Source organism: Macaca mulatta, chromosome 11 (genome assembly GCF_049350105.2).
Source record: "Macaca mulatta isolate MMU2019108-1 chromosome 11, T2T-MMU8v2.0, whole genome shotgun sequence".
NCBI classification, from domain to species: domain Eukaryota; kingdom Metazoa; phylum Chordata; class Mammalia; order Primates; family Cercopithecidae; genus Macaca; species Macaca mulatta.
Genome location: NC_133416.1, coordinates 58,910,895 through 58,936,808, shown reverse-complemented (window position 1 = coordinate 58,936,808; position 25,914 = coordinate 58,910,895). Strand labels below are relative to the sequence as shown.

At 39.1% G+C, this 25,914-nt stretch overlaps 1 protein-coding gene across 5 annotated transcripts in view; it reads right to left on the bottom strand.

Moving 5' to 3' along the window:
- The window catches only part of SCN8A (sodium voltage-gated channel alpha subunit 8), a 213,565-nt gene that overhangs the window by 58,245 nt on the left and 129,406 nt on the right, over positions 1-25,914 (bottom strand). For all 5 annotated transcript variants that reach the window (XM_028829498.2, XM_028829499.2, XM_028829495.2 and 2 more), the window contains exons 13-14: positions 8,100-8,232; positions 2,532-2,770 (exon numbers count right to left, since the gene is read on the bottom strand). In XM_028829498.2, coding sequence (XP_028685331.2) covers positions 2,532-2,770; positions 8,100-8,232 — 372 coding nt within the window. The remainder of the gene's footprint in view (positions 1-2,531; positions 2,771-8,099; positions 8,233-25,914) is intronic.

Sequence of the window (25,914 nt, the reverse complement as noted above, 5' to 3'; positions counted from 1 at the left end):
TTTGCAGAACACTATTCTCATCTTTCTTTAAAAACATCTTTCTGTATGTCTACAGACAAAGACAACTTAACTCACAATCAGGGCTATAGGAAAAGCCTCACATTCCAACCACAGGACAAGGTCATACTTCATTTCACAAGTCAGTCTCATTTTTTTTTCCATCCTCTTACTCTCAGATTCAGTCAAAGGCTCTACCTAAATCTCCGAATCTCTGAAAATTCTCCTATTGAATTATACTAACACAGTTCCTAAGATTTGTAAGTTCCTAAGATTTATAAGGTACTTTTAGCTATCCCAAAGACTTCTGTGTAGGTTCTCATTTATCTTCCCAACCAATGATGGCATGGTATTATCCTAACTTTACAGATGCACAACATTTCTGGACAGAAATCAAAGACTTATTTAAGGTTGTACAATATCTAATAGGAACCAAAACCCAAATCTTCTGATTTCTAATTCTGTATTCTTTCTGCCAATCTCGGCGCTCCTGTTGATTGGCAGCAAGGTATGTCTTTGAGTTTCTGGTATTGTCCAGAAAACACTCATGAGGTCCAGCACGTACCCAACTTCCTTATTTGGCATCTCCACTCAGTGAATAGACACTTACCATGTCCAAAACAGAACTCTTGATTTTACACGTCAAGTCAGTTCCTTTGCAGTCATTTCACTTTTCCCTCAGTTATTCAACCCCCACATCTAGGTACCATTCTTGGTTTCTTTCCTTTTACCCTCACATCTAGTACAAAGTATGCTAGACCATATACTACCCTCCCTCCCCTCTGCTAATTGTACATTTACTTGCCGTTTGAAAACTCTTGTCACCTAAGAGCTTTCTTATTTTAGAACTTGGTTCTGGGTTGGCTTGTCTCATGGAGTTCCTGAATATTAACTGTCAACCTTCTCTTATTTTCTCTTTCTTTACTGATGGTTCTGAGCAAAGTCTTCTGAATACTTACAATTCTAATTTAGGGGTCATCCTAAATCTCTAAATTTTCATGAAAGGAAAAATAACATTATTTGCTAGCCTGGTCTGACTGAAGTTCTAGTGGGGGTAGGTAAAAAAGCCTCTCAAAATCCCTTGAAAAGCAAAGACTGGTTCTGTAAAAAGCAAGGAAAAGTAAAGATTTTGAGAAAAACAAAGCTCTACAGGGAAAACAGAACCACCAACACCAAACAATAAAAATTATCAAGACATATTTCTCATTATTTAACTCTTGGCTACTAAAATAAAGCTTATATCTATATGATATTGTTGACAGGCTGAAAATTCTGCTTGATGGCCTAGGTACTATGTTCAATCACAGCATGTGCCCACCGACAGGCACCTTTCAGAGCCAGTCAAGAGACTTCCTGGACAGTCTGTGGGAGTGTCCCATTTCAAGACTCCAGGCATTCCATTGGACTGCACACAAGGGTTTACATCATAGCAGAGAGGCTGGAGCATGTCACCAACCACAGACATGGAGACTGGAAAGACCACAGAATCATCTTGGATGTATACCAGGGAATACAATGGGCTACAAAGGATCTCTTTGCCATATGTTTTCAGAATAAGAAATGAAAATGATATTGTAGTGCTCTAATAGTACAGTAATAGGACTTAAGGTCAAAAGTGTGTGGTGTGTGTGTGTGTGAGAGAGGGAGACAGAGAGAGAACGCACAAGAAAAACTGGGCAGAAATCATGCTCAAATTATTAATAAACAGTAACAGCCAGATTTGGACATGCCTGTGGTTAACACCTAAGGAATTAGGGGGCCCAGGTGACCTAGGGGATTCTTTCTCACTACTTCTCTACTGTCTTATCAAAATTCAATTAACTCCTGATTTTTGTAGCAAAGAAAACACATAATTCTCAAATCACAACTACTTGATTTCAGAATATACACTTTGTAATATAGTTTTTTAAAAAGACATACTTATCTTTATATAATAAATTAAATACATAATTTAAGCTAATATTAAAATAAATTTGGCAAAGATCAACTAATGGCAGAAACTGGATAATGGCCTAGAAGTTGGATTGGAGGGGGAAACCATCCTTGAGTGAAAACTTTCCCATAAATAGTACCCATTTACATAATTAAGGCCTGACAGAGCAGGCAAATCCACAGTTATATGTAGTGTACTACAAGAGCTCCCCTATTTTGTGGTAGTTGGTACTCAAGGTGAAAGGGGAACTGATTTGCTGGAGCAATGCAGGAATCAGTGTGAGAAACAGAATGAGGAAAAAATCCAGAAGTACTTGGCTCAGGCTGCTGAAACCAACCCACTATACCAGGCCTCCCATTCTGTCACCAACATTGGTTTTCTGCCAATAGCTCCTAAATGACGTCTTCAAAGTTCTGCAGAAAGAGGAAAGGGATCACAACAGTGAGCAGAAAAGCAGCTAGTGTCCCGGCATATGTGGAAGCATTTGTCTTCCAATTAACTATTACTTTCTCTTCAAAGAAACTCCAGCTTTCAGTACCAGAAAAAGAAGTCCTATAGGCAAAACACATTCCTAGTATCAGGAGACAGTGTTCCATCTTACCAGATTTCCTACAGCCAAGACATGTTCAAATTGTGGCGTCATAGGATGGTGCTCCATTGCCATAAACAGTGTATTCAGGACGATGCAGATGGTGATGGCTAAATCCACAAAAGGGTCCATAACTATCAAGTTCACAATCTCTTTCAGTTTTATCCAGTAGGGGTGGCACTCCCAGATCAGGAAAGTGTTGGCAAATTTATACCAGCATGGCGGACACTTTCTCTGAGACTCTTCCAGTTCTACAGTAAGTAAGAACAAAGATGGCCCCTCAATCACAGCGAGAAAACCAGGGGGAGACACTAGTCACTCTCAGCCATTATCACTGTTATTAATATGGAATCAAGGTGGTCTGAGTGCTGACATTCCTAAGGATTGTCCTTCTCTCTAAGGTAGAGAGGAGGCATGATCCATACAAGTCACCTCTCTGTTAATAAAGATCTAGTTATAAATGAAACTCAACCCATCAGTTATGGGAGTAGAGCACAGAGGTCAAGAGCTTGGCCTCTCAGGTCTGACTCCCTGGCCTCAACTGGCTTGAATGCTTACAAGTTGTGTGATACCAGGCAAGGTAACTGACTTCTCTGCTCAGCTGCTTCAGCTGTAAAACAAGGCATCTACTTTACAGGTTACAGGAGTGAATGAGTCCTGTAACCTCATTTTTATGTGAGTTTGACTAAAGATTAAATGAGATGTTAGTGTAAAGCAGTCACCACAGTATCTGGCACAGGGTAAGTCCTCAATAAATGGTAGGTATTCTATTATACACTGTATTATTCAATTATTGTCAGAGAAGCCAGCAAAAGTATGAACTCAAGCCAGACATATTTGAGCTCAAATACTAGCTCAGACACTTGCTAACTGTGGGACCTTGAACAAGTTACTTTGATTTGCTGTGAGAATTAAAGAGCTAAAATATATACAAAGTGCCCCAGAATACCCTGGCAGATAGAAAGTGCCATGAAAATGTTTGCTATTATTATTATCTTCATCAGCAGAACCAGCATCAGCAACCAAGCCACCATGTAAAACACATCTGTTACGTTCTCATAAGAAGTACAAGTTACTGTCTCCACCCTCAACAAGTTTACAGCTCATAGTCAAGTTAGAAATACAAGTCACATTCCTCTCCCCTTTTCACCCTTCCTTCCTCGTTCTGTCTCCTCCTGTCTCCTTTCTTGCCCCTTTGCCCTTTCCTGCTCTCATCCTTTGCTTTTCTCTTTCTACAGCTTCTTCCTCCTTCCCTCCCTGGGTCCTCATCTTTTTCCCTTTTTCTTTCTCTCCTTTGTCTTATCTTCTCTGTCTCTTTTAGAAACAGAACGTGTTATTTTCAAACAAGATCTCACATAATTCCCAATACATAAAATAAACCAGGAATTGCCTTAGATGAAGCAGGAGCCCACTCAGATAGACTTCTTCCTCTCCTGAGGCACTCCCCTAGAATCCCAGGACTCTGATACACACAGACTGAAAAATCACTGGACTAGATGATCTCAAAGGTCATTTCCAAAGCAAAGATTCAAAAGAATGATCAGATATCAAAGACAGACACTCAACTGGCTGTTACAACAATCTAGGTATGAAGCCCTATATAAGAAAGCTCTCCTCAAATTAAGCATGAAATACAACTGTCAGGATTACAAAATTCCAAGGACCCTGAGCTAAGAGGATGCTTTTTAAGAGGTGAACTTTGAAAACCTGTCAGAATGTGAGGTTCTACAGGGTTGGCTGTAACAGCTACTCTCTCCCTGCCCAATTCTGCTGACACTATCAAATCATTTAAGAAAAAAAAAAAATTCCCTAACATTTCACCAAAACCAAGATGGCTGCCTTAAATTAGCCTACGTTTCCTTTTCCAACCAGCTGGATGGCGATGCTTTATTTTAGACAAGGTGGTTTTGGTTGAGTTTCTGATTGGCTCCCTGGTTGCTAAGAAAATGGTTGCCTTGGTTTTTCAGATTTAAGGACCCCTGTAAGCGCCACGTGGGAGGCTGCGTGGGAAAGGAAGTCTGTGAGGAAAATCTGCTGCGGCTTCTTCCTCAGAGAACTCCCTCCCTTCCTAAGGTAAATATAGTTTTCACCCCCAAAAAAGAAAATGACAAGGTTCTCTTATTTCCATAAATTCTTACAGTACATATTTGGAAATTTAGTTCCGTTCCCTTTTTTATCTCCTCCCTTCTCCAAATGACTGCTGCTCATTGGCACGTGGAGGTTGAAGCTGCGACTGTTCACATTTATGACAGTTGACACAATTGTAATGTTTTAAAATGAACTAGGTCTTGAGTCTTGCCACACAGAAAAAGGGGTTTTCCTGCCCTACAGGGCACCAGGAAAATTCCTCGAGGGATACCAGACATCTCTTAGCCACATTTACTGAGAAGGGAAGATCCTCAGGATAATCTTTCACTCCGACAAAAAGTAAGACAATGTGGAACTTCAGGAGCTGGAAAAGATCATTTGGGGAATAAGAAGGCTTATCAAGTGACTTATGACTTTGCAAACTGTTACGGGTTCCACATGCCTGGAATGGCCCAGTATTTGGCTTGGGGGAATGGGTTAACATTTAGGAGCGAGATGTCCAAATGTTTGTGGGGTTTCTCTTACTTTGCTTTTGGACATTTTCAGTGAGGTTACTCTAGGTCTCAACCTCAGGGGTACTGGGAATTGTTTTCAGAGAGGACCTCACAATTTCACCAAGATAATGGCTTTGGTAGACCATGAAGTTTCTGAAGGCAGGAGCTTCTTTCAACTCAATTCAACAACTTTTAAGCACCTGCAATGTGCTAGGCACCGAGGATACACTGATGAAGAGCTCCCACCCTCGCTAAGGTTACTGCCACACAGGAAAGACTGATACCAGCCAAGTAACTATACTGACATTTGATGCTTGTCAGATGAATAAAGGAATACACAAATAGTGGCAGAAACAGCTATGGCCAGTTACCTCTAGGGGAATTTTTGGAATTGTTTTACCTGAGAATCAATAATGTCAAGTACTTCCTTGATATTGCAAATCAATGTCAAGTACATCACTACCTCTTTCTTACTTCACCACGATCTCCCCTTCTCCCACAGCTTTACTGCTTTGAGGAGTGAGACTACACTACTCTACCTACACCCCACGCCCAGTCCTCTGAAATATCCCCAAAGCTTATAGCTCTGCTAGTGGTGAACGCTACTAAATGTACTGGATCCTGGTAAGCATGTTTGCAGTAGGATGGGGTGGGGCAGAACAGGCAGGGTTTTGACAGGATTATTGACAGGATTCTGGAATTCTCCACTGTGGTTTCTAAACTATTAGGTACGTCGTAGCCTGCCTCTTGGGTTTTAAATAATAATTATTTTAATCCTTGGATTAAAATAATGTCAAAGTTTCCTCACTGAAAGTCTGAGAGCAAGAACTACAATTCATTCAATGCTGGCTTTTAATGCTGTAGCAAGCATTAAATACAGAGGGACCAATGGTTAAACAGGCATGGATGCTTCATTCCCTCTTACGTTATTCTGGTCAGCCATTCATCGATCTTTGCTTACAGCAGTTCTGTCCCATCAGCTTCAGCAAAAGGGTCAAATACAAGGGGAGAGGATAGGAGGAATGCCTGAGCAAGAAATGGCAGGACAGGTACAACTATGTGAACATCAGGGCTTAGGAAAGAGGACAAAGAACTAGAATAACATCTTCCTACTCAGGAACACAGCTACATGTGTCTCTGTCTCCTGAGCTATCCTTACACCTTTTTTTTTTTTTTTTTTTTTTTTTTTAATGTGTGTGATGGTGGGTAGAGGGTGGAGAATAAGCACAGCAGGACAGAAAGAGAAAGAACAGAGAAAAGAGGGAGAAAAGAGAATTTTAAAATCCCCGTATGGTTTGTATCCAACCCAGTAAAGGGATGAAAGCTCTAAGGCCTCCGAAAGGAGCCCTGCAGCACCAGCACTCCTACCATTCTAAGCACAGCCAACGTCTGCTTGACAAATGTTGTTTGAGCATCTCCTTTTGCTGGGACCTGGGCTAAGCCACTGCAGTAATAAATAAATAACTAACTGTTGCATTGTATTGATAGTTCTGCTGTTCTGATGTCTCTGCCAATAATAAAGTGTAGCTGTTGGAGGCTGTTAGTTTTTCTCAGTTGCCACAGATACCCAGAGAAATCCTGTCTTGGTCTCTATGTGAATAATAAAATTAGCCAAAGTTCTTAGGCTAGGATTTCTTAGCTTGGAATTCTTAGAACCTGTAGTTATTTGCCCACAATCTTAAAGTATAAGCTAGAAAGCTTGAAGATGTTCCATCAGACAATAACCTCGATGGTAATCAAAGAAAACAGGAATAAATAGAGGTTGTTAAGGCAGCTGAAAGCAGTTAATTCATTTTTTTTTACTTGATATATTCTCAAGGTCAGTCTAGTTATAGTCTCATTCTTTGCACATATGTGGGGAAGTAAGCACCCTTAGAGAATTCTTTTCTAGGGACTCTTCCTCCACTGCAAACCCCTCCCCAACACACGATACACACACACATATATCCATACACACACAGTAGAAGTGGCACTGGGTTTAAATGACTGAAAAAACGCTTGTCTCAAGGATACCAGGACCATTTTGAGTTTTCCTGTCTCAGGGACTTTGGTTATTCTGGGCATCTGCATTCTGAAGAACAGCAATTTGAGGCCTCAAGAATAGTCTAGATCTACCATGAGACAACTCAGCTAAATCAATATAAATCCAATGAAGAAGACAGGTGCAGAATCCACCAGAATCTTGGGAGAGGAAATCTGTCTCTGAATTTACCTCTAATGAAAGCATGCAGATCCTGGACTACAGACCACAACTAGAGAGGAGCTGATTCTTGCTAGGGGGACTGTGGCCTAATGGAAAATCTTCAGGTATTCCTCAGCACACCAGGTTGTGTCATAGAGAACCCACCTAATACAGAGAACTCAGGCACTGACAGCAACATTACTGCAGATGGATTCAAAGTGGTTACTCTTTCCCTGTGGCATGGAGCACTCAAAGAAAGAAGGGTTTCAACTTACCTAGTCACACATCAAATTTATTTATGGATATGTGGGGGTGTTTGAAGAGAGACAGAACTAGGTGCAATCAAAATGCACAGTACATTCTTCCTTAAGGGAAAACCAAAAGGGCTGTAAGTAGTTAAAAAGGAAAAAAGGAAGGTATGTTTAGGAATACAGGCCATGAGGGAAATTCTATCATTTTATATCTTTGCAGTTCTTCAATCTACATTCCTTTATGCCTTACGGCACCCCACCGGCTCCTCATGATGACAATGACAGGGGTCTTGAGTTCCTCTAGGTCACTCATGCAGCTCCTTTCATATCTCTTACCTACCTGTGTACAATGCTGACAGCGTATCTGAAGCCCATATATTGGATTCTCTGCATGTAAATTTAGGAAGATAATTTGTGATTCTAGTTTCTATATAGGAATAGGCTCCATTCCTAAAGCTCAGAGACAGCCTTTGTAAAACTCAGACCAAGGGACAGGGATTATATTTACCATGCACATTACATATTTATATCTCAGCAGGTTGGACTGACATCATAGGGCACATACCTTCTACTAGTGTATTTGTAACAACACTCATTATGCTGTTGATTCTGTCCTTCCGCCCATAGGAGGCTAATTGGTCCATGGAAACTAAGAGAGATCCAGGGCCTTTCTTCCTAATTTCCACCTCAGTTGTAGCCTACAAAAAGAAAGAAAAAAAAAAAAAAAGCAAATAGAGTGAGTTAAGTCTATAACAGTAAATCTGGGCCTTACTTGATAGACAGTCCAGTGTGTGATCTTCATTACAGTCTTTAACTTTGATCCTGCAGTCCTATTCACTTCAAGAAATAGAATGAAATGAACTGGCCATGGTTCATCCTTATTTGGATGATAAGACCAAGTCATTTAAGTCTGTGTGAATCTACAATGACCCCAAGAATCTGGCTGGGACCCAAACATCTCACCTGGTTCATTCCAAGCATAGAGTAGAAAGACCAGATCCTCCTGGGGTACTGCCATCAGAAGTAGACCCTGAGTTTTCTGGTCCTAATCTCAAATCCACAATATTTGGCTAGAATTGGTCCACATGATAAAGTCAGTCAAATTTACTTCTATTTGAAATCTCATTAAGGTCAAGTCCCTGATCACACTGAGTATTATAGATGCTGTTTCCTCCTTGAGTAGGAGCACCATTATTCTAATAAACTGCCTCTTCCAAATACCAAATCTGGGCCTAACTGAACATTAGCAAGTTGAAGATCTGCTCCGGATCTCCTACAAGCCATTTTAAGAAAGTACAGAAAGGTTTTGCTATCTTAATTAAATATATTGTATCCTATGTTTATCTTGCCCTTTCAGTTTTATGAGCTAACCTGCAACGTTCAAATTCCCAATAAAAAATGGCAGAAAATATAATCAGATTGTTATAAAAAATATTATTACATGCTCCACCCTGGGCAATAACTGGTATGGTAGATTACAGCAAAGGGCTTCTTAATGTCCCTGACTTATGTTCTTGTGACTATTCCACATCAGTTCAGCCTTAATGGGGTGGCTTAAAACCTAGCTCTTTAGTAACCATGTTGTTCACAGTACCATATTACCCATGTAGACTTGGCTCTTCCTTCTAAGATGGTGAAGGTAAGAGGACAGAGACAATCACCAGCCCTCAGAGGACAGGGGAGATTGTATGAGACTGGAGAAGCACATGTCTGGTCAATAGGAGAATGATCCTAGCTGTTTTAAAAAGAAAATAATTACCTCTGGAGAGCTACATCAGAAAGCCCATCTGTTCTAAACATCTTCAGATTTTAAGGACTGAACAGAAGAAAGTTCCTGGCAGATTATGATTTATCTTATTAAAGTGTTTCATTAGCCTGCGGTCCCAGCTACTCAGGTGGTGGAGGCAGCAGGATTACATGAGCCCAGGAGTTAGAGACCATCCTGGGCAACACAGAGAGACCTCATCTAAAAAAAAAAAAAAAAAAAAAGGCGTGTTTCATCACACCATTTCACTGATTCAGATTTGGATCAGTGATCTCGGGGTCTTGTTTGTTTTGTTTGTTTGGCAAAGCTACAGAAGAAGTGCAAGAAAAAAATAACCAATTTCCCTGGGAATTCCTTGCTGCATTACTATACTAACATTTGTGTATGTAAGAATGACTTGTGGTGGTTGCCACAGGAAGAGGCTTCCTGCCTGTGGAAAAAGGAGGGAAGAGCAGGAAGGACTTTGTAATGTGGTTTGAGTGCCAGCATAGCTGCAGAACAGAACATCAGGCAAATCTCTAAGGTTTTTTGTTTTTGTTTTTTGAGAGAGTCTGCTATGTCACTTAGGCTGGAGTGCAGTGGCATAATCTCGGCTTACTGCACCTCTGTCTCTGAGGTTCAAGCAATTCTCCCACCTCAGCCTCCTGAATAGCTGGGATTACAGGCATACACAAGCACGCTTGGCTAATTTTTGTATTTTTTAGTAAAGACAGGGTTTTGCCATGTTGTCCAGGCTGGTCTGGAACTCCTGGCCTCAAGTGATCCTCCCACCTCAGCCTTCCAAAGTGCTGGGATTATAGACGTGAGCAACCACGCCTAGCTAAAATTTAATTTTATTTAAACAAATACTTATTGTGTGCTAAGTGGTGTGGATAGAGTGGTGAACAAGACATACAACATGGTCCCTGTCCTCTTGACAGGTTTAGCCATGTTGGCCAGGCTGGTATCAAACTCCTGGCCTCAGGTGATACACCCACGTTGGCTTCTCAAAGTGCTAAGAAATCTCTAAGGCTTTTGGCTCCAATCCCTGGCTTCCAGACAACATGTCTGGACCCACCTGGGACCTGGGGGAACTTGCTGCCCTGAAGGGGAGGACACAAATCTGGCTGGCTTCACCACCTGCTGACTGTAGAGCCCTAAGGCCTTGAGTGAACATAGATGGCAGCCATGTAGTGGTTACAGTGGGCCTTGGGCAAGACCTTGTGCTGTGCTGGCAGCAGTCCCAGTAGTAATGGCCAGAGGGGTGCTTACATCAATACACTCCAGTTCAAGGTGGCTCAGCACAGAGAAAGAGACTTCATTTGTTTGGGAGAAAGTAAGGGAAAAGGACAAATCTTTGCCTCGTAATCCAGAGAATTCTTCCAGATCTTTATTATCCCAGACCACCAAGGTGGCACTTCTATTAATCCGCAAAAACCACAGCATTATTGGACTTGGGGCTCAAATTCCTTCGAATACCTACCTGGAAAGCCTTCCTAAGAAGGACATGCACAAGTAAGCCCAGATTGCAAAGACTATAATAAATACCTAGCTTGTCAATGCCCAAACACCAACAAACATCTACAAGCATCAAGATCATACAGGAAAACATGGCCTCACCAAAAGAACTAAATAAGGTACCAGGGACCAATCCTGGAGAAACAGAGATATGTGATCTTTCAGACAGGGAATTCAAAAGCGCTATGTTGAGGAAACTCAAGAAAATTCAAGATAACACAGAGAAGGAATTCAGCATTCTATCAGATAAATTTAACAAAGAGACTGAAATAATTAAAAACAAGCAGAAACTCTACAGTTGGAAAATGCAACTGAATACTAAAGAACGCATCAGAGTCTCTTAATAACAGAATTGATCAGACAGAAGAAAGAATTAATGAGCTTGAAGACAGGCTATTTGAAAATACTCAGAGGAGACAAAAGAAAAAAAAAAAACAAAAAAGAATGAAGCACACCTGCAAGATCTAGCAAATAGCCTCAAAGGGAAAAATCTAAGAGTTACTGGTCTTAAAGAGGATGTAGAGAAAGAGATAAGGATAGAAAGTTTATTCAAAGGAATAATAACAGAAAACCTGCCAAACCTAGAGAAAGATATAAACATTCAAGTACAAGAAGATTATAGAACACTAAGCAGATTTAACCAAAAGAAGACTACCTCAAGGCATCTAACAACAAAACTCCCAAAGGTCAAGAATAAAGAAAGGATCCTAAAAGCAGCAAGAGAAAAGAAAAGAAAAAAAAAAAAAACAAAAAAAAAACAACATACAATGGAGCGCCAATGAATATAGCAGCAGGTCTTTCAGTGAAAACCTTACAGGCTAGGAGAAAGTGGTAATGATGTATTTAAAGTGCTGAGGGAAAGAAACTTTTACCCTAGAACACTATATCCGGTAAAAATATCCTTCAAGCGTGAAGGAGAAATAAAGACCTTCCCAGACAAACAAAAGCCGAGAGATTTCATCAACACCAGACCTGTCCTACAGGAACTGCTAAAAGGAGTTCTTCCATCTGAAAGAAGAGAGGATGTTAATGGCAAGAAGAAATCATCTGAAGATACAAAACTCACTGGTAATAGTAGGCATACAGAAAAACACAGAATATTGTAAAACTATAATTGTGGCATGTAAACTCCCAATTACACTGTTATGATAAGTCAATATAAATAATAACTACAGCAACTTTTAAAGACAGACAGTACAATAAGACAAAGAGAAACAACAAAAAGTTAAAAAGCAGAGGGATGAAGTTAAAGTGTACAGTTTTTATTAGTTTTCTTTTTGCATGTTTGTTTATGCAATCAGTGTTAAGTTGTCATCAGTTTAAAACAATGGGTTATGCCAGGCGCAGTGGCTCACGCCTGTAATCCCAGCACTCTGGGAGGCCGAGGTGGGCAGATCACCTGAAGTCAGAAGTTCGAGACCAGTCTGACCAACATGGAGAAAGACCATCTCTACTAAAAATACAAAATTAGACAGGCGTGCTGGCACACGCCTGTAATCCCAGCTACTTGGGAGGCTGAGGCAGGAGAATCACTTAGGAAGCAGAGGTTGCAGTAAGCCAAGATCACACCATTGCACTCCAGCCTGGGCAACAAGAATGAAACTCTGTCTCAAAAACTAAATAAAATAAAATAAAATAAAATAAAATAAAATAAAATAAAATAATGGGTTATAAGACATTAATAATATTTGCAAGCCTCATGGTAGCCTCAAATTGAAAAACACACAACAGATACACAAAAAATAAAAAGGAAGAAATTAAGTCATACCACCAGAGAAAATAACCTTCACTAAAGGGAAGACAAGGAAGGAAGGGAAGAAGTAAAAGAAGACCACAAAACAACCAGAAAACAAATGACAAAATGGCAGGAGTAAGTCCCAACTTATCAATAATAACATTGAATGTAAATAAACTAAACTCTCCAATAAAAAGACACAGAGTGGCTAAATGCATGGAAAAAAAGACCCAATGATCTGTTACCTACAAGAAACACACTTCACCTATAAAGATACACAGACTGAGAATAAACGGATGGAAAAAGATATTCCATGCCAATGGAAACCAAAAAAGAGCAGAAGTAGTAGCTATACTTACATTAGAAAAAATAGATTTTAAGACAAAAATTATAAGAAGAGTTAGAGATCGCTATTACATAATGATAAAGGGGTCAGTCTAGCAAAAGGATATAATGATTATAAATATACACGCACCCAACACTGGAACACCCAAATATGTAAAGCAAATATTATTATAGCTAAAGAGACAGACCTCAGGCTAGGCACAATAGCTCATGCCTAGAATCCTAGCACTTTGGGAGGTCCAGATGGGTGGGTTTCTGGAACCCAGGAGTTTGAGACCACCCTGGGAAACATGGCAAAACCCTGTCTCTACAAAAAAATACAAAAATTAGCCAGGCATGGTGGTGTATGCCTGTAGTCCCAGCTAATCAGAAGGCTGAGGCAGGAGGATCACTTGAACCTGTAAGGTCGAGGCTGCAGTGGGCTGAGATCACACCACTGCACTCCAGCCTGGATAACAGAGCAAGATCTTGTCTCAAAGAGAGAGAGACCTCAATACAATAACAGCTGGAGACTTCAACATCCCACTTTCCGCACGGGACAGGTCTCCCAGACAGAAACTCAACCAAGAAACATTGGACTTAACCTACACTAAGGATGACCTAATAGAACAAATAGACCTAAAAGATATTTACAGAACATTTCATCCAAAGGCTACAGAATACACCTTATTACATGGATTATTCTCAAGGATAGGCCATATGTTAGGTCACAAATAAGTCTTAAAATACTCAAAAAATTTGAAACATCAAGCATTTTTGACCACAATGTCAAACATCTTTGAGTAAAACTAGAAAGCAACAAGAGGAATTTTGGAAATGATACAAACACATTGAGATTCAATATGCTCCTGAATGACCAGTGGGACAAAGTCAATGAAGAACTTCAGAAGGAAACTGAAAAGTTTCTTGAAACAAATAGCAGAAACACAACATAACAAAACCTATGGGATATAGCACAAGCGCTACTAAGAGGGAAGTTTAAAGCTATCAGTACCTACAACAAAAAAGAAGAACTTCAAATTAATAACCTAATGGTGCATCTTGACTAGAAAAGGGCAAACAAAACCCCAAATTAGTAGAAGAAATAAGATCAGAGCAGAAATAAATGAATGTGAAATGAAGAAAATACAAAAGATCAATGAAACAAGAGGTTGTTTATCTTTTGGAAAGATAAACAAAATTGACAAACCTTTAGCCAGACTAATGAAGAAAAAAAGGGAGAAGACCAAAATAAATAAAATCAGAAATGAAAAAGGAAACATTACAACTGATACCACAGAAATTCAAAGTAGCATTAGTGGTTACTATGAGCAACTACATGCCAATAAATTGGAAAATCTAGAGAAAGTGAATAAATTCTTAGACACATTCAACCTACCAAAACTGAACCATGAAGAAATCCAAAACCTGAACAGACCAATAACAAGTAACAAGATCGAAGCTGTAATAAAAAGCCACTTAGTAAAGAAAAACTCAGGACCTGATGGCTTCACTGCTGAGTTCTAACCAACATTTAAAGAACTAATGCCAATCCTATTTAAAATATTCTGAAAAATAAAAGAGGAGAGAAACTTCCACACTCTTTCTACGAGGCCAGTATTACTCTGATACTAAAACTAGATATAGAAATATCGAAAAAAGAAAACAACAGGCTAGCTAGTATCTCTGATGAATATTGATGCAAAAATATATTTCCCAAAAAAACCAACAAAATACTAGCAAACCAAGCTCAACAACACATTAAAAAGATCATTCATCATTACCAACTGGGATTTATCTCTGGGATGCATGAATGGTTCAACATATGCAAATCAATCAGTGTGATACATCATATCAACAGAATAAAGAACAAAAACCGTATGATTATTTCCATTGATGTTGAAAAAGCATTTTATAAAATTCAACATCCTTCGTGGTTAAAAACCCTCAAAAAACGAGGTATGGAAGGAACATACTTCAACATAATAAAAGCTATATGTGACAGACCCTCAGCTAATATACTGAATGGGGAAAAACTGCAAGTCTTTCCTCTAAGATCTGAAACACAACAAGGATGCTCACTTTCACCACTATTACTCAACATAGTACTGGAAGTCCTACTTAGAGCAATTGGACAAGAAAAAGAAATAAAGGGCATCCAAATTAGAAAGGAAGAAGTCAAATTATCCTTGTTTACAGGTGATATGATTTCATACTTAGAAAAATTCAAAGACTCCACCAGAAAACTCTTAGAAGTGATAGATTCAGTAAAGTTGCAGGACATAAAATCAACATACAAAAACCAGTAGCATTTCTATATGCCAAAGGTGATCAATCTGAAAAAGAAATAAAAAAAGTAATCCCATTTATAAGAGCCACAAATAAAATTAAATACCTAGGAATTAACAAAAGAAATAAAACATCTCTACAATGAAAACTATAAAACACTGATGAAAGAAATTGAAGAGGACGCAAAAAACTGGAAAGATATTCCATGTTCATGGATTGTTCAATATTGTTAAACTGTCCATATTAGTCAAAGCAATCTACAGATTCAATGTAATCCCTATCAAAATACCAATGGTGTTCTTCACAGAAACAGAACAAACAATCCTAAAATTTATATAAAATCACAAAAGACCCAGAACAGCCAAAGCAATCCTAAGCAACAAGAACAAAACTGGAGGAATCACATTACTTGATTTTAAATTATACAAAGGAGCTATAGCAACCAAAACAGCATGGTACTGGCATAAAACAGACACAAAGACCAATGGAACAGAATAGAGAACCCATAAACAAACCCACACACCTACAGTGAACTCGTTGCCAACAAAAGTGCCAAGAATAAACACTGGGGAAAAGACAGTCTCATCAATAAATGGTTTTGGGAAAACTGGATATCCATATGCAGAAGAATGAAACTAGTCCCCTTTCGCCATGTACAAAAGTCAAATCAAAATGAATTAAAGATGTAAGTCTAAGACCTCAAAAACTACCATAAGAAAACATTGAGGAAACTCTCCAGGAGTGAAGAGTTTGGTCTGGGTAAAAATTTCTTGAGTAATACCCCACAAGCACAGCCAACCAAAGCAAAAATGGACAGATGGGATCACATCAAGTTAAAAAGCTTCTGCACAGCAAGGAAACAATCAACAAAGTGAGCAGACAACCCAAAAAATAGGAGAAAATATCTGAAAACTATCCATCTGACAAGAGATTAGTGACCAGAATATATAAGGAGCTCAAAGAACTCTATAGGAAAAAACAGAATAATCCATCTGGCAAACTATTTGAATAGACGTTTCTCCAAAGAAGACATACAAACGGCAAACAAGTATATGAAAAGGTGTCTAACACCATGATCATCAAAGAAATGCAAATCAAAACTACAATGAGAGATAATCTCACGCCAGTTAAAACGGCTTTTATCCAAAAGATAGGCAATAATAAATGCTGGAGAGGATGTGGAGAAAAGGGAATCCTTGTACACTGTTGGTGGGAAAGTAAGTTAGTACAACCACTATGGAGAACAGTTTGGAAGTTCCTCAAAAAACTAAAAATAGAGCTACCTTACGATCTGGAATCCCACTACTGGGTATATACCCAAAAGAAAAGAAATCAGTATATCCGGTCAGGAGCAGTGGCTCATGCCTGTAATCCCAGCTACTTGGGAGGCTAAGGCAGGAGAATCGCTTGAACATAGGACCCAGGAAGCGGAGGTTACAGTGCAGTGAGCTGAGGATTGTGCCATTGCACTCCAGCCTGGGCGAAAGAGTGAGACTGTCTCAAAGAAAAAAAAAAAAAAAAAAGAAGAAGAAGAAAAAAAAGGAAAAAAAGAAATCAGTATATCGAAGAGGTATTTGCACTATCTGCATTCCCAAGTTTGTTGCAGCACTGTTCACAACAGCCAAGATTTGGAAGTAACCTAAGTGTCCATACAACAGATGAATGGAGAAAGAAAATGTGGTACTTATACACAACAGAGTACTATTCAGACATGAAAAAAGACTGAGATCCTGTCATTTACAACAACATGGATAGAACTGAAAGTCATTATATTAAGCGAAATAAGCCAGGCACAGAAAGACAAATATCACATGTTCTCACTTATCTGTGGGATCTAAAAATCAATGCAATTGAACTCCTGGGGATAGAAAGTAGAAGGATGGTTACCAAAGCCTGGGAAGGGTAGTGGGGCAGGGTAGCGGGGAGGTGGAGGTAGTTAATGGGTTCAAAAAAAAATAATTAGAAAGAAAGAATAAGACCTACTATTTGATAGTACAACAGGGTGACTATAGTGAAAATAATTTATTCTACATTTGAAAATAACTAAAAGAATATAACTGGATTGTTTGTAATACAAAGAAGAAATGCTTGAGGGGATGGATACCCCATTTTTCATAATGTGATCATTAAGCACTGCATGCCTGTATCAAAGTATCTCATATACCTCATATATATATATATACCTACTATGTACCCACAAAACTTAAAAATTAAATAAAATTTTATAAGGACATGCAAAGGTTCTAGAATAGGAAAATAATCTCTTGAGACGCTACGTAATAATCTTAAAAATATTATTTTTTGTTCTTAGGGCTTATACTACCTCATTTCAAGAATTAAAGTTACAATACTCAAGACAAATGTATACTGGCATAAGCATAGACAAACAGATCAAGGGAACAGAACAGAGTCCAGAAATAGACCCACACATATACATCAATTGATTTTTGTCCAAGGTGCCAAGTCACTTCAACGGAGAAAGGAAAGTCTCTTGAACAAATGGTGCTAACAGACTGGATATCTATACAGGTTGACTTCTATCTCATTTCACACACAAAAATTAATTTGAGATAAATTGGAGACCTAAAAGTAAAACTCAGAACCATGAAACTTACAGAAGTAAAATATCTTCAGGTTCTTGGGGGTAGGCATCCTTGAACAGGATGCAAAAAGCCATATCATAAAAGAAAAAATTGATATACTGAACTTCATTAACATTAAACATTTTTATATCTGACTTGTATTTGGAACATAAAAAACTAACAAATCAATAATAAAAAGTCAAAAAATTAATCAAAATGGCAAAAGATTTGAATAAACAATTCATTAAAGGTGTATGAGAAACCAAAAAACATAGGAAAAGATAATTAGTCATCAGGAAATGCAAATTAATGGCACAATAAAACAACACTTTATTTGCATTAAAATGCTAAAATCAAAGACTAACAACAGTAAGTTTGGCTAGGATGTGGAGCAAGTGTAACCCTAATACATTGTTGGTGGGATAAAAAAATGGTGTAACTATTCTGAGGAACTGTTTGGCAATTTCTTATAAATCAGACATACATTTACCATATGACCCAGGAATTTCACTTTGACGTATCTACCCAATATAAATGAAAACATTTATGTTCTAAAAGAGTTTTATAAGAATGCTCATAGCAAGCTTATTCACACTAGTTGCAAACTGGAAGCCACCTGAATGTCTATCAACAGGAGAATGAATACACAAATTGGGGTATGTTTATACGATGAAATATCACTCAGCCATAACAAAGAATAAACTACTGGTATATAAAACATGAATATGTCTCAAAAACAAAAATATCTTGTTGAGTGAAAGCAGTCAAATACAAATACATATTGTATGAGTCTACACATACAAAAGAAAACAAATCTATCTATAGTGACACGAGTCAGAAGTTGTTGCCTGAAGTGGAAGGAACTGATTAGAAAGGGGTAGGAGAGTACTTTTTAGGAGAGTCTTGTGGTAATGATGGGTTTAGGGGATGCTCCTCAATTGCTCAGATAACTCCTTCTCCACCTCCTTTTTACCCACAACTTTGGTTAACTTTGGATGAGGCTTACCCAATGTCCTACCGCAATTTGACTATGCAGTAGAATTCCTTTGAGAAGAAATATGGAATGCAAAAATATGGAGTATAAAATATGTATAAAATATTATCTGTATTGTGGAAATAAAGATCAACCAAATGAGAAAAGCAAAGGCTATTTATTTAGACCTTGCTATACTGAGTAAGTCAGCCACCATAACTGCCATTTGTGTTTTGGCAGAAACTCAAACGCAGGGAGAGGAGTGGCAAAGATTTATAGGTAAGAAAAGGGAAGGCTTCAAATGTGGCTTGATTGGAGGTTGTTGGCATGAGGAAGCTGGAGGCAAGGTAATAAAAAGTGGGACATCTCATATGAGGGTTGAGGGATGCATGTTTCGCTCTCTCTGGTCGAACCTAAGTTGAAAATGGGAACAAAAATTAAGGAAAGCTGTCAGTTATTAAGTCCTGGCCATTTGGGAATTTTTTTTTTTTTTTGGGGGGGGAAAACAGGATCTTCCTCTGTTGCCCAGGCTGGAGTACAGTGATGTGATCACTGCTCACGGCAGCCTTGACCTCCCAGGCTCAAGTGATCCTCCCATCTTAGCCTCCCAAGTAGCTGGGACTACAGGTACGTGTCACCACACCCAGCTAATTTCTTAATTTTTTTGTAGAGATGAGGTCTCACTATGTTACCCAGGCTAGTCTCAAACTCCTGAGTTCAAGCAATTTTCCTGCCTCAGCCTCCCAAAGTGTTGGGATTACAGGTATGGGCCACCATGCCTAGCTCCCATTAGGGGACTATTGCTACAGAAATTATTATTTAGCTTCCTGGATTGTCACCAGAGACAGCAACCTGGCTTCCTGCAAGTTTGACTTACAACAGGCTGGCTTCTTGGACTGTTTATTGTAGATAAGGGGGTTGGTTTCTTGGGCAGGTCATAGGTCAATGTTCTATTTTTATATATGTCTAGTCATTGTCCATTTGTAGATGTCTCATCGTATTCATCAAAATAGGCTGATTCATGGAGAGAGAGAGGGCAACATACATTCGCCAGTGTTAACTAACATGACACAAACTAAAATTGTCTATGAAGGACATCACTAAAAGTGCTAAGAGGGGGCTAAGATGGTGTCCAGAGAATAACATATGTGTACTACCAGGAAAATCTAATCTGTTAAAGTTAGGGTACACCAAGAGGGGTGGGCAGGCCCTCTTCCCTAAGTAAGGTTTTGAAAGCTGGGATTGAAAGGCTAGGTTCTTGGCTATTCTTTCTTTCTTTCTTTTTTTTTTTTTTTGAGACAGAGTCTCGCCCTGTCACCCAGACTGGAGTACAGTGGCACAATCTTCGCTCACTGCAACCTCTGCCTCCTAGGTTCAAGTGATTCTCCTGCCTCAGCCTCTCGAATAGCTGAGATTACAGGGACCTGCCACCATGCCTGGTTAATTTTTGTATTTTAGTAGAGACAGGGTTTCACCATGTTGGTCAGGTTGGTCTCAAACTCCTGACCTGAAACGATCCGCCCCCCTCGGCCTCCCAAAGTGTTGGGATTATAGGCATGAGCTACTGTTTCTTATGTTAAATCACAGACAACTGAAGGGAAGAAAATATGGAGGAGCCTCTCTCCCAGGTAAAGCAGCTTCACTGTCAGCTTCTCATAGTCAGCTTCTACCTAGAATTCTGCTTGGGCTTCTGTGAGATGTAGCTTTGTTACAGGCTCAGCTGCTCAATTCTCATCACCTGGCAGTGGGAAGAGGGCTTCTTCCTTCAACTATGTTGTGATCCAAGGGCCACAGGAAAGATCACATACCCTTTCCCTCCCCTTCTCTATCTCTTCAGTGTTTTTCGTTTTTGTTTTTGTACATGGAGGTGTATGTTTTTTTGTTTTATGTTGTGTTGTTGGTGATTGGGGAGGAGAATTAACATTTTAAAGTTAGGAGCCTTGTTTTTTTTTGTTGTTGTTTTTTTTTTTAATTCAATCTGTAAGAAGCCTTGGAGGAAAACCCTCAGTAACTGAGGAAGCAACTGAGAATCTCAAGTAAGTTCTTTGAAAGTTAAACCCAGTACAAGTTTGTTCCATTTCTCTTAACCCAAATGCTGTTTATTTGGGCATTTAGCCACTGACTTCCAACCTCCTGAATTACAGCAATCTTTCTCAAAGAAATATCCTACAATAGCTGTAGATGGCAGATTCTGCCCACATTTCTAGAGAACTGCCCAAGGAAGCTTGACTTCTTATTGATTCTAAATTGTTTTCACATGGAAATACATAATTGGAAGTTTATTAGCCAGTCACCTTTCTTGGAATTAAAATTTATAGCATTTTATAAGTGTCCTTAGAACCTAGCCATAATCCCCTTCCCAAGCCTTTCTCAAATTTGCATAGTGTTTTGCTTTAAAATAATTGTATAATAATTTCTCTTTCTCAAACAAAGGATTTTTAGAAGGGGCCCCCACCTTCTCCAAGTCAAGCAATTCGGTACTGTTTACTTCTCACAGCTATCAGGGCCAAAAACGTGTAAGAAAAGGAATGAAAATTGGCTTTCCGAACAGCAAGAATGGGCCACACAATATGGTTCACATTTTATATATGAAGCATATTATATTGAATAACATATATATATTTTATCTTCACAACATCCCTATAACAGAGGTCCTTTTATTTCTTTTTTATAGAGAAGAAAATGGCTTAGAGAAGTTTACTTTCCCAGGATCACATGCATAAATACAGAACTTGGGCTTCAGAGTTAGTATATTGTAATGGTTCATGGTAAAAGCTTAGGAGTTAGATTGCTTGGATTCAGTCCTAACTCTACTGCTTACTGTGCAATCTTGGACAAGTTACTTTAGTCCTCTAAGCCTTGGCTTCTCTTCAGTCAGACGCAGCCAATAGCAGTATCTGTTTCATAAGGTCGGGGCTGTGAGCATTAAATGAGATAACGCTTATACATTTGCAAGGTACCTCAACATGATTTCTCAATTGCATGTGATTTCTGGATTGCCAGTAGCAACGAGTGAAGAGCAATGATTCTCATCTACTTTTCCAGCTCAGAGATGGAGATGCAGGAAAAAGTTCCTTTATCCTCTGCTTCAGCAAAAAGCAAAGGTGAAATTCCAAAATGATCAAAAAATCTCAACACTCAATCACAACTGAATAACTAATGAAGATATAAAATAATTTTTGATGAGGCTATCTAATGAAGTGATGTCTGAATGTCTTTTTTTTCTTACAGCCTATTTTTTAACTTAAGCCTGAAGGAAAAATAGAGATTTGGCATAGCCTAAGCAGGAATATTGTGTGAGACCAGTGCGTGCACTATCAGGGGCTCCTGTGCCACTCTATGAAGCATGAGTATACACGACTGGAAGCATTCTAATTGCTCAGGCTAATCTCTGGCTGTGGATGCATCCAAAGTGTCTGCTAGTAACAATCACTACATCCTAGCCCAAAGAGGTATTAATTTTCATCTGGCTTGGGCTTCCAGTTAATTTAAGAGATATTAAACAATTAGAATCTCTTTAAATTTATAATTAAATTTATAATACTCAGTAACATAAAATTATTAATATACTGTGTCCTTCTAAAATAAGTGACTGTTTTTCCCACTTTCTAAAGGAGCTAATATTTAAGGTGTCAGGAAGTTCCTTTTGGTACCAGAAAGACCTTGGTTTAAGGTCCAATTCCCCAAGTCACTAGAGCGCTCTCTGAGTCTCATCTGCTAATAGGATAAAACCACCTACTGAATGAAGTGATTATAAGAATAAAATGAGATAATGCATATAAAGTACTCAGCATAGTATAAGAAGAACTCAATATATGATGGCTACAATCAGTATGCCCACTACAGAAAACCAGAAAGGACAGAAAAGTATAAGGAAGAAAAAGTCAATAATTTCTTCTCTCAAAGGCAACCATTGTTAACTTTCGGCTGGTCATCTTTTTTCTCTATGTAGTTTGTCTTTATATAATTTGGTATCACACCACACAAACTATATGCATCGCGTTTTGCTGTTTTCTTCCTTTGGGCCTATTAATGTAACTTAGGCATTTTCCCACACCATTAACAACCAGACATAACAGTTTCTTTATGACTTCTAATAACATAAATAAACACATAAATAAAAATAGTTTTTCCTAGTTATGAGGCCCTTGGGAATGATATGGTCTTGCCTACCTCATATGCCTGCCACTGTGACCTCCTGGCCTTGGGAATTCTCAAGTCTGTCACCATCATCACTTGAGGTCACTACAGAGAACCTCCTAAGTGTTTATAGGGTACTGGGTATGTAGGTCCCCTAGCCCAAAGGCAGACCTTTACAGACCACAGTGTAAAGCAGTACAGAAAGCCTTACATTCCACAGCCATCTGCTTCACTGACTCTCAATTTTTTCTCCCACACAGTGTAACAGAAGGTGCTAAAAAAACAAAAACAAAACCCCCAAACCTGATCATCTCTCTTCAGCTGAAGTTTAAGCTCCTTCTTCCTGAATACCTTCTATAATACCTCTCTGGTCAGAGAAAAGGCAAGCTGCATTATTTGGCTTAAACATTTTTAAAAACTGCCAGTATATCAAAATTCAGTTTGGTTCTAAACATTTGAATTGCCCCAACTCTACTGCCCATGTTGATTCATCCTTCATTTGTCACTGATATTATCTCTTGTTTTTTTCTGAGAACATAATTATCTAATTGTGGAGACCAAAATTTATCCCTGTTCACAGAATTAGTGAAAATCAAATAAAAATTAAATGTAAAGATAAGTATCTCTAACATTTATTTTGGCCAACTATCTGGAGCTACTGTTTTTTTTCTTTTTTGAGACAGAGTCTTGCTCTTCTTGCCTAGGCTGGAGTGCAATGGCGCAATCTTGGCTCATTACAGCCTCTGCCTCCCAGGTTCAAGCGATTCTCATGCCTTGGGTTCCAGATTAGCTGGGATTACAGGCACACACCACCATGCCTGGATAATTTTTGTATTTTTAGTAGAGATGGAGATTTTGCCATGTGGGCCAGGCTGGTCTCAAACCCCGCACCTCACGTGATCTGCCCACCTCAGCCTCCTAAAGTGCTGGGATTACAGGCGTGAACCACCATGCCCAGACCACTGTTTATTATTGTTATAAAAAGTGAAAGATTTATACGATCTGAAGAGAAACCAGAAGATTATTATTGTTCTTACTGTTGCTGATCTTAAATAAATAGGTCTCCAGAAGAGCAACGGCCAAGTGTCTAGGCAGAGAACAAATTAAAATTAACTGGCACACAGAAGATTAGGGTCTCTGAGGGGTCTGAGATTCTGGTTCTATCAGTGATGAGCTGTAAGACCCAAAGGAACACAAATTCTCTGAACCTTCTCCCTGTCTGAAAAACAGAAATATTAATCTTCACTTAGTCACCCTTACAGATTTTTTTTTTTTTTTAAGATGGAGTCTCACTCTGTTGCCCAGGCTGGAGTGCAGCAGTGCAATCTTGGCTCACTGCAACCTCCCCGTCCCAGGTTCAAGCGATTCTCCTGCCTCAGCGTCCTACATCCAGCTAATTTTTTGTATTTTTAGTAGAGATGGGGTTTCATCCATGTTGGCCAGGCTTGTCTCGAGTTCCTGGCCTCAAGCAATCTACCCGCCTTGACCTCCCTAGGTGCTGGGATTACAGGCGTGAGCCACCACGCCCAGCCCAGAATTTTTATTTAGGACAAATTAAATAATGCATGTAAGAGTAATTTGTAGCTTATAAAAAGCTATACAAATGTAAGGGGGAGAGTATTTTTGCTTTATTTTATTTAATTTTTGATACAGTCTCACTCTGTCACTCAGGCTGAAGTGTAGTGATCATAGCTCATTGTAACCTCAAACTCTTGGGCTCGTGTGATCCTCCTGCCTCAGCATCCCAAGTAGCTGGGACTATAGGCACATGCCACCATGCCTGGCCAATGTTTTTTATTTTTAGTTTTTGTACAAACAAGGTCTCACTGTGTTGCCAAGCTTGTCTCCAACTCCTGGTTTCAAGTGATCCTCTTTCCTTAGCCTCCCAAAGTGCTGGGATTACAGGTGTGAGCCACTGTGCCTGGCTGTATTTTGCTTTTAAATAAAAGGGAAGGGTGAGACTAGACAATCCCAAACACATACAAATTGCCTTTTGATATTTTATCTATACATTCAATAATTACCCTAAAATGCTTAAAAATAGATAATTCTGAAAAACTTTATCCATGATTGTCCAGTTTTCCTCCATACATGCATCATGCTAATTAAAGGATTGGCTATCTTCATGCTGTGTTAGAAGAAATATTAGAACGAAATAGACTAACATGCTATCTCAAGGAGCTTATACCAGCTGAAGAGGGACTGAGGAAAGTTAGAAATTAGAGGTATGAAGGATTAGGATCACTGAGGTTATAAGAATTTAAAAATAAAAAAAGGTATAAACAGCTTAGAATTTAAAGAAATGTTAGGAGATGGCTCTTCCCAAAGAGGGGCACCATTATCCAAACCTCTAGATAACTGATTTTGTGAAGCTATTATATGCAACTCCTCCAGAGCCTGACATTTGATTACATTTAAAATTCATCTTTTGCTTCCCTTTTCCTTCCTCCCCCATATACAATGTGTTCTTGCCCCAACCTCCCACTTTTTCCTCCTTTATTTCAATTTCAATCCCTTTTAAAAGTCCGGGTCCAGTTTCCTATTGGCCTCTTTAACCTCTCCTTGCCTGGCTCTGCTGGTACACATCTCCCACCCTGACATCACATGAGCATTCCTCTTTAGAAAAAGCACATCTCATTCTTGCAGAAGAGACTTAGAACATTTTTCAAAACTCAATTACTTTTTTGAAGTTTAAAGGATAAGATCTCTAAATTCCAAGCTGTTTCTCTAGGAGGGTAGAAGACGTGGGGGAAGAGAAGCAATGGTAGTTCCAAACCGGCTCAGACTTGGTCATTGGTGGTGGCTCGATGGCATTCTCATTCCATCCGGGCAGGCTCCGGGGCCAGAGGCATTCAGTCAAAGCAGGTGGGAGGAGGGAAACATAGGCACACAGACTTGCAAAGATAAAGATGGACAGAAAGAAAACGGTAAAATAAAGGAAGGAGTTGATAGGAGAGAAGGAATGTCAAACGGAAGGGAAGATGGGGAAAATAGATCAAAGAATAAAGGAAAGGAGAAGACAGGGCGAGTAATAGGGGGAGGGAGGACTGAAGAGAGAAATAGAAGTAGACCAGG